The sequence below is a fragment of the Panthera pardus genome, unplaced genomic scaffold (genome assembly GCF_024362965.1).
Source record: "Panthera pardus isolate Hobbes unplaced genomic scaffold, ASM2436296v1 HiC_scaffold_20, whole genome shotgun sequence".
Classification (NCBI taxonomy): Eukaryota; Metazoa; Chordata; class Mammalia; order Carnivora; family Felidae; genus Panthera; species Panthera pardus.
In genome coordinates, this window is record NW_026526766.1 from 74304909 (window position 1) to 74326524 (window position 21616).

Here is a 21616-nt window from a genome sequence, read left to right on the forward strand (position 1 = left end):
GGATTGATCTAATTATTAACATTCCGCAGCTTTCAATGCCAATTTATTAAATTACATCTATTAAATACATTAACACATACAACACATCATTCACAGTGATTAGAATTTGCACAGTAGTGCCCGGAGACACAAGATGCTTACTAGTTAAGTACATGTCCAACAACATACAATATGCACTTTACCTTGGGATTGTGACGTTTTAACATAAAACATAAAGTCAGTGAAAGTGCATGGGGTTTATCAGTAAAACCACATAAATACCTACATCGGTTCAATCTGTATACCCCTGGAACAAAAGTGGGGGAAGTTACATGTTTCAATGACTTTGGGAATAAAGTCATTTGATTAAGGTCAGGTGCTTTATTGGCCCCACATCGTGTTTCTCCTTCCTCCTGAAGGCTTGCGACAGGTGAGTGGGACTTGCCTGTCATGTTCTCTCTTGCCTTGCTCTCCAGTATTTAGATGAGTACTGTCAAGTGACGACTGCTCAAAACAAAACAAAGCAAAGCAAAACAAAACAAAACACAACACAACTGATTCATGGATGAAATGAAAAGGCTGTGGGCTGGGTGTCAGGAGCTATGACTTCTAGCTCAGCACTGCTACCAGTTACCGTCTGACATTGGGCCATTTATGTCACCTTCCTGAGCCTGGATTTCTTCATTATTAAAATGATGTAACTTGGAGTAGATAAACTGTGCAGATTCCCTTGGCTCTACAATTCCATGGCATTCTCTATTGGTCAAGATCAAACAGTCACTTGGTGTTGGGCACTCTCTGAACAAGTGGGAAATTGCAGCCAGTTGTAGGCTGGGAGCCGCTGAACTCTTGACATGGCTTGTCAGGTTCTTAAGGATCCAATAGAACACACAGAAGTCAGTTTAAAAATGGCCACGTTCAAAAAAAATACAAATGGCCACATAATCATAGATTCGGAAAAGACCTGAGACATCCTTTGGTTCCATCCTTCGGTTCCATCCTTCCTCCCACCTCAATGATGGAAAGGCTTCTACAAAACCCTTAAGATAAGCCCCTTGCTTGAATGTATCCAGGGCCTGAGAAATCACTCTTTGGGGCCATTCTATTTTTAGGGTAGAAAGTTTCTTTGGGTATCCAGCCAGAAATGATGACCCTGTAAACTGCAACTTCTTAGCCCTAGCTCTTTCCTCTAAGGAGACATGGAAGAAGCCCCCCACCTCACCCATGGTTATTTGGTAACACTTCTCCCGTCTTCCAACAGTTTCTCTTCCAGTTATTAAAACACTGTCTGCTAAGAGCAGAGGGTAACTGGATGAGCCCAGGATTATGATTCAGGAAGACAGTACCTAGCTCTAGATCTGCCATGAACTCATTGTGTGACCCTGAACAAGTAACTTCTGTCTGGGCTGGTATGATATTTTCTTCTTAAAATGGGGCGAGGGAAGGGGTGGGGGGCAAATTCATCTCAGAGCTTGGGTAGCTCTAAATATGGTTCTCAGCGTGGGGCACGACAGAGATGTGACTGCTCTGATCCTCACTCTCTTTCACCATTAGAGCAAAAGGATTCAGGATTTAACAGTCAGTCCACTGAATCCTCCCCAGGATCAGCTGCCAAAATGATGCAATAGCTGTTAATATCCAGGATAGTGGCACACGCTTAAACAAATAAATTCTGCTACACATGGCAAAACAATTTCAGGACTCTAAGCCCTAGGAGAGCAAGGCATCTTGAGGCAGGAAACTACTGCATGTGTTTTGCAAGGTGCAGAGTATAACAAATAATCCTGTCCTGAAGAATTAATCCCCAGTGTCGCAATCATGGGAACATGATTGGGAAAGGACTGGGGAAAATACCCTGCAAGAGAATATTGGCAAAGGACACGCCTCGTGCACACTGAGCTAGTCAATCTTTTATGATCCAGAGGGGTTACTGACGAGCATGGAGGTGGAACTTCCTCTGGGGTTGACGTAGCTTAAATTGAAATGGAGCCAAGGGCCCTGGTATGCGCTGTTATTGAACTGAACCAGACACTTTTCAGGATGTGGAAGTCCTACTGTACCTTAGTCAAAACACTTAGGAATTTTAGTAGCTTAAGCAATGCCGTTCTGCTAAATAGATCTAACCCATGCTAGGGTCAAAATGCTAGGGATCCTGAGCATTCTCAGCATAGATCTTATATTTTCTGAAGCATACAGGCTTTTCAAAGCACCTCTGCCTCATCCATAAGTTCTAATATTTTCAAAGGTGTTGATGGCCAAACTCAAGCGTGGCAGATGATAACCTCTCTCCATTTGTGGCCTAAATGATGGATTCTACCAGAGGAAATGGTATCTTCATTGTGTTCCCTTTTATTAACAGAAAACTCTCTTTGAGAAGCTATTAAAAAACAAACACTTAGTGTAAACACAAATCATTTTGTTAATAATCATCCTTCATCAGATGGCACCCATTTTCCTAATGAGAAAATATCCACGTGCCTAAAGTTAGCTAATTAATTAGCTAATACTGCCAATATAAATGAAAGACAATGGAGGTGCTGAGCAGTTAGAATGAACACGTCTGGGACTAAAATAATTTCTCTTTGTGTCCCCAGGGCGAGTAGGCACTCAGTAAATGTGGAATTGATTTGAATTCAGCCTTTTGAGACACATTGAACCAGCAAAGCATTTTCCTCCTAAATTAACTATTTTCTAAAGCACGTAAGCATGTTCCTTCTTCCCTTGCAAATTTCTGAATGCATCGCATTTACCCTTTTTAGGAGACCATCACATGTTCTTATGCATTCTCTCGCCTCATTCTTGCGCCTAGAAATGGTCGGCTGGGCCTTTCTGAACGGTACGAAATACAGGGATTTAACAAATTCAGCAGTGAAAACATCAGCATGGTACACTCTTCGACAAACAAGCTTATGACAGGCGCAAAAATAGATACGTGGCAGGGATTTTGACCCAAAGTGGTCAAGTCTTTTTGAATAGTAGGAAACTTCTATTTCATGGATGAATTTCCACATCCACCAGATCCCCTAAGGTGCTGTGGGCAGGTCTGAAGAGCCTGGGTAACAAGGGTTCTTTTTAGTGAAGAAGAAGGTGAGCTGGCCATTCTGGCCTTTTCCATGCAAATCCTCTCCTGCACCCCACATTGCTTGGGCACTCATGCAAATGTAGACAGGGCATTTTATTTTCTCCATGGGGTGTGAGTTCTGATCCTGGAGCCAGACTAGAATTATTAATATCGTTATCCCAATCTGCCAGCTAACATTGTTCTAGGAGTAGGTTGAAGGAGCTTTGTCTTATCAAGCTGGTTTTGTAGTTACTGAGAAACCTTTCCTTTCTGCTTTAAGTAAAGGGTAATTCCTCCATCTGAGATGCCCTTTCCCTGAGGCCATCTGTTGTCCCCGCCCACTCTCTTTTAAGACTGGTTCAGGCTTCACTTCCTTTATGAAGTCTTTTTTGAATCAGGTGGAGATGACCACACCCTTCCCTCTGCTGCCTTGGGTTCTGTGCTGGCAGTTGTGGGAAACTGAAGCCTTTAGAGACTCAGTCTCCCAACTGAGAAACCAGAAATCAATGTTTATTTAATTATAACTTGACCAATATTGATCAAGTACTGTTACACCAATCATCCTGCTTAGAAACCCCATCACACACCTTGGTGCCTCTGTAGTTTCCTGGCAACAAGGGTAAGAGTGATTTTGGTGCCAAGTTTGCTTTTATACCCATTCATGAGGTCTCTTACAATAGGCAGCATTTATTCCAGGAGCCAAGGTGCTGGATGTGGCTCCCCGTGTCATACTCAGACTTCACAGAATGATCGCTGTTCGTGTGTTTCATCCCCACGAGCTCATCTGATCATGGGAGACAAACTGGTAGATGCCTGCTTAACAGACAAGTTGATTGAGGCTAAGAGAGCAGAAAGGTCTCTCCTACTCTTGGCATATTAGTGCAGGAAAATCCTACAGATTTGAGGGTAGGAGCTCACTGTGGTGCAGGAGGGACTTTCTTAATGTCCACCCTCCTCCTCCAGCCTGGGCTGGGCTGATTAGCTGATTATGATTTACCGTATTTAAATCCCTTGAATATTCAAAGAGAAAAACACCATATAACACTCCACCTATCAAATTGTGAATCAAACCTCAAAGCAGATCTAAGTGAACTTGTCTAGGTTTGGTGATCGGGATTTTGAGACCCAGAGAATAAGTCTACTGTCTCTTGGTGTCCATCACACTTGTTGCATAGTTGGTCTAGTTGGTGAGAAATCTGTCTTCAAGTTTCCCAAGTGACCTAATCAGCTGGATATCTTACATAGTCAGGAGAGCTCCAGAAACTTTATGTACCAGTGTCAGGCCTTGGAATTACTCCTTGGAGTATGTTGAGTGGTATTTGACCAAGAGCTGTGTACTGGTATCATTCAAGTTTTGAGTAGAGTCTGTCTTGTTCTTCATAGTATCTTCTGGGTCAAGGGAGTGCCCAGAACATGAAAGGTGCTCAAGAAAACTTGAGCTAAATAGGTGCTAAATAAATGCTATTGTTGTGTATTTGGTATGCATTTGGAACTCATATTTGCTTGTTTGATGCCCATGTACATAAAAAAAGGAGAGGTTGCTTTTCTCATTTGCCATAGATGGCATGAAAACAGTTGTGTGGGTTTTTTTTGGTTTTTTTTTTGAGAACGTTCATGAGAAATACCAAACTTTTTCTTTTTTTTTTTTTTTAGATAAGGCATTAAAGTATATATTTGGGGAAACCGTTGAAGGATTTTGCTTCTAGGATTTATGTTTTCTAGAGCTTTGGATTTTGTTCATGGTTCCTGAACTGAATTGAAGCAAATATTTCATAATCATATTGCACAATCATCGGACCTACTGGGGACAAATGTGTAGTATGAAGGAGTGGAAATGTTCTGAGTAGATCTCCATTCATTTGGTGATCGGTGTTCCAATGTTTAGAAACTCACCACTTTTCCAAGCAACCAAGATCACATGTCTGTTCTATTCTGCCTTTTTCTGGTTAAGATTTTCATCAGTTAGGCATATAAAGTATGAAATTTCGGGCTTCAGATTCCATAGTTAAACCACTGTTTCTGTGGAATGCTCCAAAAAACCCCTTGTTATAATTACATATAAGGGAGGAAAATTAGGAACTAGGAGGCAGAGGACCTTCACCCAAGGATGTCTGCCTTGCCCCTATAGTAAGAAGGCTCCAAAGAAAGTTTTATCTTCTTTTGTGTAATCCACCAAAGAGATGTCACTGACGTTCACCATCAGCTTGTCCCCTTCCTGTAGGGAGAACATGGCCCCTAGGTAGATGGGCTGGAACCAGTTGCTGCCTACTTCACACACTGACTTGGTCCCCATTAGGAGCTGGGTCGGCTCTGGGTAGCTGTCTGTTACCTTGGTGATTACTACGATGATGGAGTCTGGCTTGTTCAGTCGGCTCCCTTGACGGATTTCACCACACTCAGATGTGGTCCCTCGGAATGTGACCTGGGAGTAAACAAAGTAGTCTCCAGACTCTGGGATCACCAGGAATTTATTTGTATAGTTCATCCGGTTCTTGATGAAGGCCAAGCCAAGTTCATGTTCCCAATGCAGAGCCGGGAACTGATTTTTCAAGGGCTGTGTGGGAGTTTGTCTCACAACTGCAGAGACAAAAGAGGTTTAATTTGCTTGTGTCAGAACTTGTGGACTTTGCCAAAAAGAGCCTCCTATTATTTACAGAGTGTAGTGATTGAATAAAACCAATGACTAACAAGCTCCTTGAGGAGGAATGAGTGGTGATGTAAGTGGACATACTTTTGTTCAGAGAGGAGCATCTTAGGGACACATTACTTTGCCTCTCTGCACCCAAATTTTCTTTCCTGATAATGTAGAATTTTACCTGAGCCCTGCGATCCTGGAAAACAGTGAAGGTTAAGAAATCTCACTCTTTTGTGTTTTGGAAAACAGCCTCCTTGCAAAGAACCACTTCTCCAAATGGCTTAGATAAAACTGGTGGGTTGTCCCCTTTACGTATCTCTGATAAGACCAGACTCCAGATCCTCCAAATCCTCACTCTCTGCCTCACAAATGATTAGCTGAACTGTTTTGTCCCCACTGATCCATTGGAATATACTGCTTGTTAACCAAACTTTGGTTAAGCTTCTCTCCTTCCTCCAGGCCCTTGAGCTTTGGCCCTGCACTCAGCCTGGGCCAGCATACAATCTCTCCTGAGAATAGGCTGCCCTCGGGGTAAAACATGACACATGCCAACCTTCATCCCACTTCCTTACACCTGGTTGGTTCTACCTTTGTTTACTCCTTTCTGTAAAAGAAAACCCCTTTTAGCTTAACCCCTGAGACACTTGCAGGCCTTATGGGCAGAGCATTCTCCCTATTGCGACTGATTTTCCTTCTCCCTTCTCCTATCCTGCAATATCTTTTGGCACAAACTCTCTCCTTACTAACTAAGGATTGGTTTTTCACTTGACATCTCTTTCCTTAAAAAGAAAAAAAAGAAAAAAGAAAAAGAAAAAAACAAAGGACAAAAAACACCCATGGAAAGGATAAAAAAGAACAGTGTGTATAAAATACCTAGCTTTTAGCAATATGCTCTAAACTGCTTTCGCATTGATTAGCCTTTTGTTTCAGACATACTGTCCGACGGAGAGGGTATTTCAGAGTCAGATGTTCCGTATAGCTCCTCTGCAATGACATGGTCCAAGGTTACATGAAACACAGGCAGTGTTTAGTAAAAAATCAACATGCAGGGTACGTATTGGAAGGAGAGATCCAGAACATTTGGAAATGCTTCTCTGACACCACCAAGGCCAAAATATAAGCCGGCATAATTGACTGGTGGAGTGGAAGGGGCTGGGACTTTGGGCCACGGAGGCCAGTTCCAGTTCTGGCTCTATGGCATGTGAAGTTATTCATCAGTGATGTAGGTCCCTTCTCTCTGAGTCTTGACTTTCTGTCTGTGAACTGGAGATAAAGCCCCTTCATTGCCATGTTTGGAAGATCAAGTGAACAAAAGAGACATGGACGTTTTTCTCCTGATGGGTGGATATGACAAGTACTCAACAGTTACTTATTTTCTTTCCTCAAATAAGTTAGTATCTTCCATTTTGGCAGATTAAAAAATAAGTTTATTCCATCTTATATATTTTTGCATGGTCTTATGTTTGCATTATTTACAAGTATACATGATATACTTGGACATATAAATGAAAGCTTTTATGAAGTATGGGTAGAGCAGGAAAAAAATGAGTTAGGACAAAGTCATTGATTTCAAATAAAAATAATCTGCAGTAAAATGAATACTTTTTAGGAAAATAAAGACAGAGTTTAATTTCCTATGACTTCTTTGGAAGTCCTTGGCAATCACCAATATGTGCTTTCTGCCACAGCTAAGGGATAGGTTATGATTAAGGAAATAATTAGCAACCTTCACACCTGGTGGCTGACTAGAAACTTGGTTCCTGGATGTTTCTAAATCCCCTTTTCTGATGCTGACTGGCCTATGGTTTATTTTGCACAGTGACACATGTTCAGGACACATGTGATCTCTCTGGCCCCTGCACTAAATGACCCCTGGAGAGCTCTGTTACTTCTGTGCAAACTCTGTGAAAGGCATTTTTATTACTTGCTCCTGATCATCTCCATTCCCAATGTGGATGATGCAACAGATTAAAAAAATCCTCTCAGGCGATGCAGAGACAAAAATCGTTTAGTCTGTAGACAAAGCAAGTTTTGTTAAAGTGGTATGCAATTAGCTATGTCAACTTTGCAGCAAGTGGGAGTTAGGGGAGGAAGTACGTTGTGATGGAGACAGTGCAGGTCTAAGAGTCAAACTTGAATCTCAGCTCTTCCTAGACATGCATGTGACTTGGGGCAAGTGACTTTACTTGTCAGAGCCTCAGTGTTCCCCCTCATTGGGCTGAAATGAAGATTAAATGAGATCATGGATGTAAAATGCCTACCACAGTGCCTGGTACACACTAGGAGCTCAGTAGAACCTAGTTACCTCTCCCCCACCACCCCAGGTCCCCCATTCAGTAGGAAGAGGGGTGATATGTCCACACTCTGCTCTTAGGAAAATCCTGCTCAGTTTGTTCAATCTGTCCCATTCTTAAAGGCAAGTGGTAAGTAATTGGTGACTTGGTATTTCTCTGGTCCTACCCCTCACTCAGAACACACCACAAACACTTTCCTCTTGGTCAAACAGTAAGATACATGTCTTGGGCCACAGGGATATCCCCCTGTGGGTTGCAAATTTTCTTATAGGTCAGGAGAGTACGTTTGCTTTTAACTCTCTAATTTTTCAATGGGGTTTTAACACATATTTGTGCATGGTCTTGCTCTTTTCTCCGGAGTCTTTGAGGTATATGCAACTGCAGGCATCAGATGCCAGCAATTTCGACACTAGGCTTGGGAAACTGATATTGGCGATATCATGAGGATGCTCTTAATCTCTTCACATCAACAAAAATTCTTTGGAAATGTCTACCTTGAATGTAAATGTCCAATCACTTCATCCTCAATAGGGTACAGATGGACTTGATAAGTTGAACAACTCAGGGGATCTTTCATCTTCGACCAGATTCAAAATTAGGTGAATCTCTGAGGGAAGGCATTTCTGAATGACTGAGGATGTGAATGAAAGAGAGAGACAGAACAGAAAGGAAGAGGGCTGATAGAATCTGGAAGAAAATGCCCAAGGGTCATGGGCCTTTGGACCTCTTAAGGGAGGAAGACATCTGAAACCCCTCAACTGAGAGAGGTCTGTTACCAAGGTGTGTGGTTTTGGGTTTGAAGCTCCTAGAATGACTTTTGGCAAATTCTCTGAAAGAAATCTTGGGCCCATGTTCCATGCATGGTCTCCTGGAAAACACACCAGGGAGAAAAATACCTGTCAGGTGTGCCCTTGGCTTATCCCCACCAGCTCCGGGAGATGTATCTGTAAGGAAAAGAGAGAGATGCTTTGTCAGAGGGTGGCTGGAGGGAAGACAGTATTTTGGAGTTGCATGTGCCTGCCACCAGAGAGAAAAATTCCTCTCCCTCAGCTTGGCCCACTGTAGATTGTTTTTGTTTCTCCAGGGACAGAGAGGCCTCAGGACAAAGAGTCTCGAACACAAATGAAGCTTGGCTCATAACTTTGGGCAATTTTCTAACCTGTCCAACACTCTGTTTCTCTCACTTCTAAGATGGGCTCATCAATTCCTATCACAAATGGAGAGTGCTCAGCATGATTCCTGACACATGGTCTATGTTCAGTAAACTCACATTGCCCTTCCCTCCCTGCTACTGCTTTAGGGGGAGCAAGGTGACCTTATGCAAGGTCCCTTTAACCATATCCATTGATCGATGGCCTAACAAATGGGATAGGGAGCAGGTGGGACATTGTTCTAATGCTTTTATAGGAATTTACTGATTTAATCCACACCAACCCAACAAGGTAGCTACCATTTTAACCATTCTTACAGATGAGTAAACTGAGGCAGAGGCCATCAACTCCAAAGGCCATGGACTTGGCCCCAGCACCATTTTGTCTTTTTAATGACCGGGGAGGAACCTCACTTCTCCTCTAGGTTTGCATCCCTCTGAACCTCCTACATACCAAAACTACTAGATAATGCCCCATTCCCCACAAGAAAAGGCATCAGCTATGAACACACTTACAAGCTCGCTGATGTGAAGGTCCAAACTCTCGCCCTTTTGGAGTCTATTGGGAAAGAAAGATATGATTCAGACCACCTGTAATCCTTTTGTCTCCCAACCCCACAGCTGCCCATAGCAAGGGCATGGTTAAGATGCTGCTGCCACCTAGCCTGGGCACTCTGGAATAAGGGATGCGGCAACGAGAATACGTAATTGAGGGGAATCTTGTGCCCAACACCCCCCTTTCCTCCTCTAGCAGTCTGAGGACCTTCTTTCTCCTATGCTTGTGTTGGAAGCTCAACTTTGAAGTTATGTCCTGAGAGCTTTCCCTGTTCTATTCTAGGACACTGTGACATCTGTCTTGGCTTATATCATTTGAACCAATGGTGGCATTTGTTTTCTTTTCTTTTTCCACCACGATTTAAAAACTAGAACTATTTTTAAAATTTTTAAAGTTTATTTTTTTTATTTTGAGAGAGAGAGAGAAAGAGAGAGAGAGAATGAGTGGGCTAAAGGTAGAGAGAGAGGGAGAGAAGGAGAATCCCAAGCAGGCTCCTTACTGTCAAGCAAGGCCGATACGGGGCTTGAAATCATGAACTGTGAGATCATGACCTGAGCTGAAATCAAGCATTGGATGCTTAACCAACTGAACCACACAGGCGCCCCCCAAATTGGAACTAATTTTAAAAATGATCTAGAAAAAGAAATAAGGGCTCTATTATCCTACCCATCAGCCCCCCTTTTCCATGAAATACATGAAGAAATTTGCATCCTTGCAATCGTCGTTTGCCAGCCATTTCAGATACCACATGGGAGTGAAAGAGTGACTGCTTTGGAGGCAGACAGACCCGAATTCGAATCCTGCTGTCAACACTGATTAACAATATGATCTCAAACAATATGATCTTTCCTCTCTGAGCTCTGGTGTCCTCATTTGTAAAATGGGAATAATAACATCCCTAGCCTCAGATAACTCCCAGATTTGAGATGAGGATCAAAACAGAAAATGCAGGAGTCAGGGCAAAGAACTCATGGAAAATGAAGGAATCACCACTCGTGTGTGTGAACGTAAAGCTCAGGAGCAAAACAAACTAAGTCCTTGGCTTAGTCCTTACATTTTAGTTTCCAGAAAACCTTTTCTGATATGGTATTGAATCACCTCAGAGTCTTCTGATTGGGTTTTTATAATACATAGTCCCCACAGACAGAGAGCTTCATATAACCAGTTTTACGTCTTAGAATCTGTGCGTGTGTGAGATTGTACTCGTGAATGAAGAATTGTGCGTCCGTGTGGGTGTAACAGAAGACAGCTCCAGCAGTGGGGGAGGGTAGGAACAGATGTGTTTTGTGTGTCTACATGTGTCTGTGGCATGGTGCTATTTGCACACGTGTATGTGGTCATGTGGGTGTAGCTGTGTCATTGCTGAACAGGTCTTTGAGCAGGTCTATGATAACAGTGACCTCATTAGAGCCCAGACTGCCAGGCTCTTTTTATTCCTAAGCCATACTATCTAACCTCCCCTGGAAGGCTTCTTGAGGACAGAGATCCTGTCTTTGAATGACTGAATCTATTGTTTCTCCATTGTCTGCTTCCTAATTCTGTTAATGGCACCATGACTGCTTCCCCTATTACCAGGCTTGAAACTCACTGCTTTCTTCTTCTGTAAACCCAAGCTGCCACTTCTATTTTGAAGTTTTCTCATTTATGCCTCCCCTCCAGGCCTTAGCATGCTGTTCTCCTGGATTCTCCCGTGAGCCTCTTAGCTGGTCCTTTTGCATCTGGTTCTCCTCTTCTCGAAATACCTCCTTGCTTGCTCTCAGAGTGCTCTTTCTAAAGCATCACTGTATTGGGACACAATTCTGTTCATACATCTTCAGTGGCTCCCCATGGTCTTTAAGACACAGGCACAAATACTTATCTTGGCATTCAAGGTTCCAGTTGACCACCCCATTCTTGTTACCTGCTCTTTACTCCTCTCCAAGTCCTCTGTGCTCCAGCCATGAGAGGCAACCACAGTGAATGACTCAAAGGGCCTGAGAAATGCAGTAAGTGTAGCCACCATCTGTTGAATGACTAGTGGCACTGACCTATGCTTAGCCCTTCACACACATTGTCTCCTTCCGCTTTGCAAAGTCTCCTAAGGTAGATGTTATTCATGTCCTTATTTGAAAATGGGGCTTAAGTAACTTGCTCAATGTCCCACACCTGGAAAGTGGAGACATAGGATTTTAAACCAGGCCAATCAATTCCAGAATCCCTAGCCCTAGGCAATTGTACCTTCCCACTTCTGGACAAGCTCCCTCTCTGGTGAGGTGGATGGATAAGTACCAGCAGTTCTGTGCACTGTGAGAATAGGGGAAGCACAGAGTTCAGAAAACAGGAACCTGGCCCAGGAGCGGGGGAATCAGGGGAAATTACCTCTGAAATGAGTCTTACAGGTCCCACAGGTATTAGCCAGGTGATAAAAAGTAACGGCTATTCCAGAAGAGGCCAACAGTTTGTGGGAGAGTAAGGAGGCCCAGCAGAGCATGGGAGCAGCTGGGAAACTACAAGGATTTTTGCTGCCAAATGAACCCATTATATACATTTTAGCATAGGGGTGTGAGTAGAGTGGCTTTGGAAGACCTAAACCCAATTGATGTGACTACTTGTCCAACATCAATAACTTTGATGGGCTAGGGTGGGGGAGCAGAGAAGCAGCCTAGAAAGGAGCTCATTCTGTAGCCTGTTTCCTTATTTGCTGTTGTCAGAGCTGGTAAAGAATCCATCTCTGACGAGGCAGAAAACTGAAGGTGAAGTCAAAGAGAACTGGGGAGAGTGCGGTCACATCCTCTTGTGTACAAAATGATACTGCCCTGGCTGGTCTTCTGCTTCATTTAGTTCTCTGCTGAGAAATCTCCTTGAATATCTGCCTATTTTTGTCTAAGCAGACGCTCTGCCAAGAGATTGGAACATTCCTTTTGGCTCAGAGTCTCGCTGCCATTAGTCTGTATCTGTGATGTGAACACATTTCCTTATGGGCTCTGCTGGATTTCTATAACCTAGGCACATGTTTATTCTCATATATGGTTGGACGTGTATGGGTTTCAGTGGCCTGGAATCCGCTATACATCTGGAGCCTGTGACAGTGCTGGTTGGCAGATGTTGAAGACCTCAACAGTCCAAGAGTCCCCAAGAACATCAGCTGGGACTCTCTTTCCCAGAACAGCACCTAAAGCCTTCCATTGCTGCTTCTCTTAAGAGTGACTCTATCATGGGAGAAAGCTTTTTGTGATGGGAAGCAGGAATGAATGAAGAGAAGGTTTGAGACAAAGAACTAGTAGCTTATTTGGGAAAAGGTTTGTGCATCTGAGCTGGTTCCATGCCAGATCTCAGGATGGCTGCTGACAACACCAGGCCAATACAATTCCCAAGTGTCCTCCAGCCCGATTCATCTCCATTGCTTCTGGGTTACTCTGGGGGCACCAAGGAGACATTAGCTCCTGAGGGGTGCAGCATTGTCTTCCAAATCTGAATAGTCACAGAGTCCAAGAGCATCCCTGGGAAATGTGATTTATTCTCTCATAAATGCCTTCTCACACCACTGGCTGAGAACCAAGACCCCATTGCTTTCTCTTCCTAAGCATTTATCACTCCCTGAAGTGATATTGTTATTTGTGTGCTAATTGCTTTTTGCTCTCTAGTGCAATTCAAGCTGCTTGTGGGCAATGACTCGCTCCATCTGTCTCTCGCTTACCACCAGATTCCTGGTGCCTCAGACAGTGCCTGGCACTTCCGCTGGATTATCCAAAGGGCAAAATATGCTGTTGCTCAGATGTCAGAAAGATAGGAAGAAAATAGAGCCAAGAAATGAAGCAAGGTTTAGCTTCAGTGACTTTAGCCTGAGTTTTGCAATCTAAAAAACTAAGAAAGAGACCTTTTTTATTTTAGAACACATGCCACATTTTGAGTTTTTGTTTAAATAAAAAACAATTAATTCAAGAGTTGGATGGCCATCATCTTTTAGGACTGGAGCCTCCAAAGGTTTTCATCCCAGGCTCTGCTGGCAGCATAGTCATGGCTCCAGAAATGTTTGTTGATGGTTGTGAGTTTTGGCCAGGAGTCAGAGGCAGAAAAGGCAAATGTGTCTGCCCATGGGGATTTGTATTAGTGGAATGTGGGGCACCTGTGGCCACCAGCATTTATGAGCCCAAGCAAAGCAAGCTGGCACTTTTAACCCCTTAGTTCTTATAGGTCAGGGGATTTTCCTCCTCATTTGATTTTCTTTCTCTCACTTTTTTTTTCTTTGTATGCTAATTGGTAATCCCTGACACAAAATAACCATGACCTATTGCTATAAGCATATTTGGAATTACTCTAATACTCCAACCAGGGAAGAAAGAAGGATGGAGGAAGGAGACTAGTATCTAGTTGGGTGCTCCGGGGTGTGAGGTCCTGTATTGGTGTTTATGTGTGTTTCTTGTCTACCGCTCCAGTTATTCTCAAAGAAGGGCATTACCTTTCTTAAAAGATTTTTAAAAAATGTTTATTTATTTTTGAGGGAGAGATAGAGTGCGAGTAGGGGAGGGGCAGAGAGAGAGGGAGACACAGAATCCGAAGCAGGCTCCAGGCTCTGAGCTGTCAGTGTAGAGCCCAATGCAGAGCTTGAACTCACAAACTGTAAGATCATGACCTGGGCTGAAGTTGGATGCTCAACCGGCTGAGCCACCCAGGCACCCCAGGGCATTATCTTCTTTTTTTAAATTTTTTTAACATTTATTTTTATTTTTGAGACAGAGAGAGACAGAGCATGAACGGGGGAGGGTCAGAGAGAGAGGGAGACACAGAATCTGAAGCAGGCTCCAGGCTCTGAGCTGTCAGCACAGAGCCTGACGCAGGGCTTGAACTCATGGACCGTGAGATCATGACCTGAGCCAAAGTCAGACACTCAACTGACTGAGCCACCCAGGTGCCCCGGCATTACCTTTTTATAGCCTTTGTAAGCCAAACGTCAAAGAGTAAATGGAGGGTCTGGGATCTGAACTTGTAGACCAAGTGCAGACCCTGGCATGTATCAGGAGCCCCCTAAACATTAGCTGAGTATACACCATGGACAATCGAACTTGAAGATAGATGGTCTTTGAGACTCTCTTACTGGTATTTCCCCAGAAAAATCCCTTGAGTGTGTTTTAACTAATGACCCATTTAGCCTTTCTCCTGTGTCCCATACTGACTGTCTTGTATACTCATAAACAGGAAGAGATATCCACTGCTTGCCGTCATAAATGCCTCAATTGCAAAAACACATAAATGTTCTATGACCCATAGCATCCTCCCAGGACTTCTAGGAGAAATATACAGACAGTTGTCTCCTTGTCTTTTGCTTTTGTTTCTCTCTGTACTCGCACGGGGATAAATCCAACCTGGAGAGTGTTTTATTCCAAGGCTATTTCAATTCATTATCCTCCAAGGCACACTGGTCAGGGCTTTACACACAACATTCCGAGTGGCTCACAGCTAAGAATGTGGTGTGTACAGCCAAGCAAATGTGGAAATCTCAGCTCTAGTGTTTCCTAGCGGTCTGATTTTGGTATGTCACCTAACCTCAGCGAGACCCAGTGTCCCCATCCATGAAGGCAGGCAATAATTCTTTCCTCCCAGAAGAATCGTGATGCCCAAGAAAGACCACACACATAAAGTGGATATCCAATTTATCTTCCTTCTTTCTTTGGGCTCAGTTAAAGTTTGTGGTACATCTTATTGGTTCTGCATAACTTCCTTTTGGTTTTATCGCTTCAGTGATACACAGAAGCTAGCCTTGTGTCTCTTTACGACCAGTGGCAGATTTGAACCCTTTAGGACCTCTGGAAGGTCTCCTCCTTCTCCCAGCAGAAGAGGCTTCCTCTCCTCCATCTACAACTGTCTTCTGGACTTCTTCCCCTTCCTGTGCAAAGGGCTTGAGGGAAAGGAATGTACTCCCTTCCCCATGTTTCAAAACCCACGCTTGTTACTGCCATGGGTGGCTGGGCCTTATTAAGGAGACCTGGCTGGGAGATGACCTGTTACAGCTGGACAGTGTGTGGTCTGTCAGGTGAGGACACGGGAGCTCACAGTGCTGGGCACGGAGTGATGTGTGTGTTTATTTCAACAGGTCAACAAATGGATCCTGGAGTCACCAGTTCCGGGGCTGCTGTGTCTATTTGGGGTTCGCACCATGGCTGGTTCCCCCTCCTTTCCTGTGGTCTCTCTGCCTGACACCGACAGCCTGACCTTGGGCGTGAGTTGGGCTTCTCTTCCAGGTTTGCCAGGACTTGCTGAGGCCACAGGAGAGGCAGGGCCACTGAATGCTCTGTGTGTTGCAATTTCCAAAGCACTTTTATCTCAACCATCTGTTAGTTTTCTCTAGACAACACTGAAAAGGGATTGTCATTACTGCCCTCATTTCCAAAGAGGAAGCAGCCCGAGTGAGACAGAAGGCTCACCCTCAAGGTGGAGAGAGCAGGGGCATTGTGTCTGTTGAACATCAGGCAATAGCTTCCCAACATCCTCTTGCTGAATTCTCACCTCAGAGCTATAAAACAAGTGTGTTCACCTCCCCACGTTATAGACAGGGAGTGGATGACTTAGGGAGGCCGGGGACCTTGTGCATCCTTTCCTCTCTCTCTACCCAGCTAACCCTTTGTGAGTGCCTTCTGTGTGCCAGGTACAGCTAGGAGCCCCCAGGGGAAGGAGGAGATTAGCATTTATTGAGCATTTACTATGTGACAGGTACTTTTTAGGGAATCCTTGTCAAATCCTCCTGACCATGCCACGAAGTGAATGGTTTGCTGCGTTTACACCACAGGCAGAAACAGTGTAGTGCTTAGAAGGAACGTATATGTTGAATCTGAATCCCAATGGTCACGTGGCTTAGATTTTCTAGGCCTCAGTTTCATCATCTCTAAAATGGAGATAACAGTAGCACTTTCTTTCCTTGTTGTGCGGTTTCAAGGACTAACCGAGATGATGCATCTAGTAATAATAGCAAATGTATCATACATGGATACATGCCAGACCCCAGGCTAAGGGCTTCATAGGCATGATCTCATTTACTCTTCTCAGAACCTTAGGTTTGAAGAAGCTTAGAATGGTGTTTGGTACATGATCAGTTACTAGAGGGTCACAGATGTAATGTGGTGGAGCCATGGCATTCCCTCAAACCTGTGCAACTCTGAGGCCTCAGTCGGCATCACTGTGGGGTCCCGTGGGTCTGGATGGAGACCAGGGCTGGGGTGTGTCTCAGGGGCAGGCGTGGGGGGGGGGAGAGGCGAGCAGGGAACAAGGGCTAGGAGTCTTGCAGGGGTTTTCAGGAAGGGGTGGAAGGGAGGTTGTAAGGAAGCAAGAAGAAAGTAGGGAGAGTGTGTGGGGATTCCAGAAGAGGACCTGGAGGGGAAGGACAGAGATAGGGCCGTGGTTCAGTCCAAAGAAACAATGCTGCTAATGACATCCCTGACAATTTTTTGCACAGTTCTGTGTGCCCACCGTGCGCCGGGCTGGGGCTGAGCCAGCATGGTACATTCTGCCATGCCTGGAGTACAGACCCTGTATGTGCCAGAGCAGTGGCTGGGGAAGATGGAGGCCTGGCCTCAGGGCCCCTGTGGGCCAGCGTGGGGGCTCACAGACCCAGCCTGAGGGCAATCGAGGCCACTAAGGGCCCCAAGAAAGCCCGGGCCGTGGTCCAGGGCAGCTGGCAAAGAACGGATTGGAGTGTGGGTTGTGGGTGCAAGGCCAGGGTGGAGAAGGAGGCAGGGAGATAGCTCACAAAACGTCAGAGAACAAGAAAGTTCCTCCAGGGTCAAAACCCACTCTCTGGCCTGGTGATTCCAGAGCGGGAGGAGAAGTTGCCCTGTCTGATGTAATTTCCATGAACAGGAAGTTCCCTGGTCATAATAATAATAATTGCTACCAATTACTAATCTCCCACCTCCTGCCAGACACCTTAAATACTTTATTTCTAAGTATCCCCTGTCACACATAAGGAGCCTGAGGCCCAGGGAGGTTAGGTAACATGGCTAAGAAGTATCTAGGCAAGAATTTAAACTGAGTTTTTCCCAGATACCTGGCATCTTCCAGGAGTCTAACGACCCTAAAACATTTTACTATCTCTCTGGGTTTTGTTTTACATGTAACATATACATTTTGTACAAAAAAGGTATAAGTTTAAAAATGCTTCTCTCTTGCCCCACCACCCAGTTCCCCAAGCTAGATGTGGGCAGAGCTACCAATCTCTTGTCCTTTTCCTGAGAGGTTCTATACATTTATAAAAACATTCATAGATATGAATATATATATTTCCTGAAAATGAATGTCCCCCATTCTATGTACCATTAGGTACCTTTTTTTTCCTCCCAATTAATGATATATCTTGGAGAAATTCTCCATCCTTACATCTAGAGATGTCTCATTTTGTTTTTTTAATTTTTTTTAATGTGTATTTATTTTTGAGGGGAGCGGGAGGGGCAGAGAGAGAGGGAGACCCAGAATCCAAAGCAGACTCCAGGCTTTGGGTTGTCAATACAGCGCCCGACACGGGGCTCGAACCCACGAACCTTGAGACCATGGCCTGAGCCAGAGGCTCAACCAACTGAGTCAGCCAGGTGCCCTGAGATGTTTCATTTTTTTAAAAATAGTGGCAACTGCAGATTTTCCCTGCATGGAGGTGCCAGGATGTATACAACTGATGCCATATTTATGGACACTTCCCCTACAGGTGGTTATAAATCTTTTCAAATCTGATTTTGATCTCTGCTCTGCAAACCTACCTGGGTTAAGGATTTTGTCACCTTGAATCTTTCCTTACATGACCCCTGAAGGGAGAGTCCAGTTTAAAATATGTATATTTTACCAGTTTTGGTAACTGTCTTTGTTGCTATTTCCTACACCAGTTGCTACTGGTTTTCAGTAGCTGCTGGGTGTCTGGCGTCGTGTGAGGATGGCTATCACAGTAACGGTGTGTGGGTCTCCCTACATTCCTGCACTTATCTTATCAGTGCTGCCAGAGGGTTGACATGTGAATCCTGTTTTGGTAGAAAAGGAAACAAGTTCAAAGAAACGAAACCACATTCCTGTTCTTACCCAGCCAGAGGTGGGTGAGCTAGAATTCAAACTCAGATGTCTACGAGCCATGACATAGTTCTGCCCACTCAAGCTCTCCCTGGTGACCTAGTTTTCCCTCCTGAATCCTATTTTCCATGTTTTCTGAACTGGTTATTCTCCATTAACCCAGTAGGATCCACTCTTTGCCCTTCTTGGACCCGCCCTGTGTCCTGTGAGGCTGTCTTCTGGGCACTCTTGCTTTCCTGGCTCTTTTGAGCCTGATTTCCAATCTGGCCAGTGGGATGAGAAGCAGGGAGCAGAGAGTGACCAGTTCTCCTGCCCTTTTTCCTGTTCCCTCCCTGCTGTCTGGCAAGCAGACAGGCTCCACTTAACCCTCAGCGCCTCCAGCCAGCCCTCTCCTATGTTTTCATTCTCCCTGGGTCCCCCTAAAACTGCTCCCTCCCTTTGCTCTTTCAGGCCAAGAGGTGATGACCAGCCTCCCACTGTTGCTAACCTCACGATGCTTCCAGCTCTTCTGCATTTCGGCAACGAGACTCTTCTTTGAACCTTTCCAAACGCTTTAAGCATTCTTCTTTAAACTCTCTTGTTTGAATGGGCCGGGTGTTTCTTTTCAAGACTCTGATTGCTACATGTGCCCCAGCCTCACCCTTGTTTCCCTTTCTCTTCTTCTGACGCACCAAGAAGTTGGATAGCCTGGCCAAACCACAGCACTAACCGTCTCTGCATGTCTGCTCTCCAGGGAGATTGGTTTAAGCATCACAGAATGCAATATTAGCCTTTTTTTTCTTGAGTACCTATGATAGGGCAGGCACTCATGCCTTCTCTTGTGGGCTTCCCTGTGTAGTGACAGCTCGTATCTCAAGCTCTCTTCCTGATGGAGCAAGTTACCAGCCCTGTGGACCGTGGCATTCCGCCACCAAGGGCTGGTGACCGGCTTCCCACGGTTGCTAACCCCAAGGTGCTTCCAGACCCGATGGTCTTCTAGATCAACAAAAGTGTTCTTTGGCATCTGCCGAAATAGGGGATCTCAAGACATCATTTTAGGCAGAGGCACTGTTTCCTTACAGATCCCAGGAGAGTTCAGGTTTTTGGAGGTCTCTCAATGCCTCATTCCAGAAAAACTGTCTCATTCCAGAACAACTGTCTCTTTCTGGCTAAAGAAGGACAGAATCCCAGAACACCGACGAGATGCTCTGGTTTGACTCCATAGGAAGCTTAGGGGGTTAGGTGGCTTAGGGGTCACAGCCTGACTTCCCATGCCTTGAATTTCTTCTCTAACATGACACCATTTCCAGGTTATCTGCGTATTTCTATGTTTTCTGAATGATGACATGTGGCTGTGGACCCTGCTGCCTGAATCAAGATCTGTTTGCTGACTCTGAGTGGGTGGTGAGAGTTACATATTAGCCATGGCTTAGTCTCTCCTGGTGTTCCTGCTGTGAAGCCAGCCAGCATTGCTTAGAAGACAGACTTCCAGTTAAATCAATTAAAAAGCCTGTTTTCTCCTCTGGCATATAATACCTTTGACTGAAATGAAATCAGTCATGACAGATTCGCAGGAGTATTTTTTTTTTTTATAAAAGGGTATTATTTGAATGACACTTTCTTTGGTCTTTAAGGTTTTTGATGTTCCTAGTCCAGAGTTGTAAGTTTCCCCTTGAGACCTGTACCCACCCCACTTGGCACCAATGTTCTCCCTACATCTTACATTCATTTTTGACTAAGCTCCTCTACCCTGAGCCCCCAGCAAGGTGTGAGAGATAGAAAACAAGGCAAGAGATTCTTTCTGGAGCATTGAAAAAGAATATTTCTAAACCCAAGAAAGGGGGTTGGTTAGATTATAGCACAGACATATCATATACAGGAACATAATGCAATCATCTATATCATCATACTGCTGTGAATTTACTAACAATAAATAAAATCGTAACATATTTGTAGACTCAAAATAATCTCATCTTGTTACAAAATACAGAATTCTATACCCCAAAATATCAATAGTGGTCACTTCGATGTGGTTATGGGTAATGATAATTATCATCTTTTCCTTATCTGTGTTTTCTAACTTTCTTCAATGACATATGTTAGTTATATAATTTAAGGAGGTTTTTTTTTTTTTTTAAGAAAAGGAATATTCCCAAATAGTCACAGTACACTATGATTGTAATTATCTAAAACTATGTTATTGGAGGTTGTTCCCATATAAACATAAAGAGGACAATTCATCTGGAATCATTGAGGATAAACACCAGATTGGACCTCTCTGCCCTTCCCATGGTGTTTCCTTAGCATGGGGAAGCAGGGAGCTTGGTGGGTCAAAGGAGTCTGTCCACAGCTGCAGTGGCTGCCAGGTGCCTGCAGCAGGTCAGTGGGCCCCTGGCTCAGGGCTCAGGGGAGAGACTGCTTACCTGGAACACACAGGCGTCTCCTCTGGCCCGGAGCTGGCCCACAAGCAGGTAGGTGGTGAGTCCTGCCAGGATGGGGAGCGACAGCAGGCAGCAAGTGAGAGCCCAGCGTGCTCTGCTCTTGGCTGCTAACCTGGCTCTGGCCTTGGGGGTGCAGCTGCCTTCCTCGGGCAGCATTTCCACGCTGGCTGTTTCCCTGAAGCCCAGCCCCAGATTCTCTGCCATGCTCCCGCTGGTCCTGGAGACGGCTCTGACTCCCCCTGGGCAGAGAGACCCCCCATTAAATAGAAGACAGGCTCTCACAGTGGGTGCATTAATCACTGCCTACTCCACCCCCTGGCCTCTCCCCTCCCCCTTCCACAACACACTGGGCCCCGCCTGGCTAGGGAATGCACCGCCTACAACAGAAACCAAGTCTGGTTTAAGAAAAAAAAGAAGAAGAAGAAGAAGAAGAAGAAGAAGAAGAAGAAGAAGAAGAAGAAGAAGAAAGCTTTCCCAAGCATATTTATATACAGTGTGCT

At 44.6% G+C, this 21616-nt stretch overlaps 1 protein-coding gene across 1 annotated transcript; it reads right to left on the reverse strand.

Annotated features, from left to right (window-relative positions):
- Nucleotides 1-26: 26 nt before the first annotated feature.
- TNFSF15 (TNF superfamily member 15) lies at nt 27-21565 on the reverse strand. Its single transcript, XM_019454048.2, has 4 exons — nt 21099-21565; nt 9636-9678; nt 8866-8913; nt 27-5617 (listed from the first exon to the last, which is right to left on the reverse strand). Exons 1-4 carry the CDS (start codon nt 21318-21320, stop codon nt 5163-5165), a joined length of 768 nt encoding a protein of 255 aa, XP_019309593.2. The 5' UTR covers nt 21321-21565; the 3' UTR covers nt 27-5162.
- Between the last annotated feature and the right edge of the window lie 51 nt (nt 21566-21616).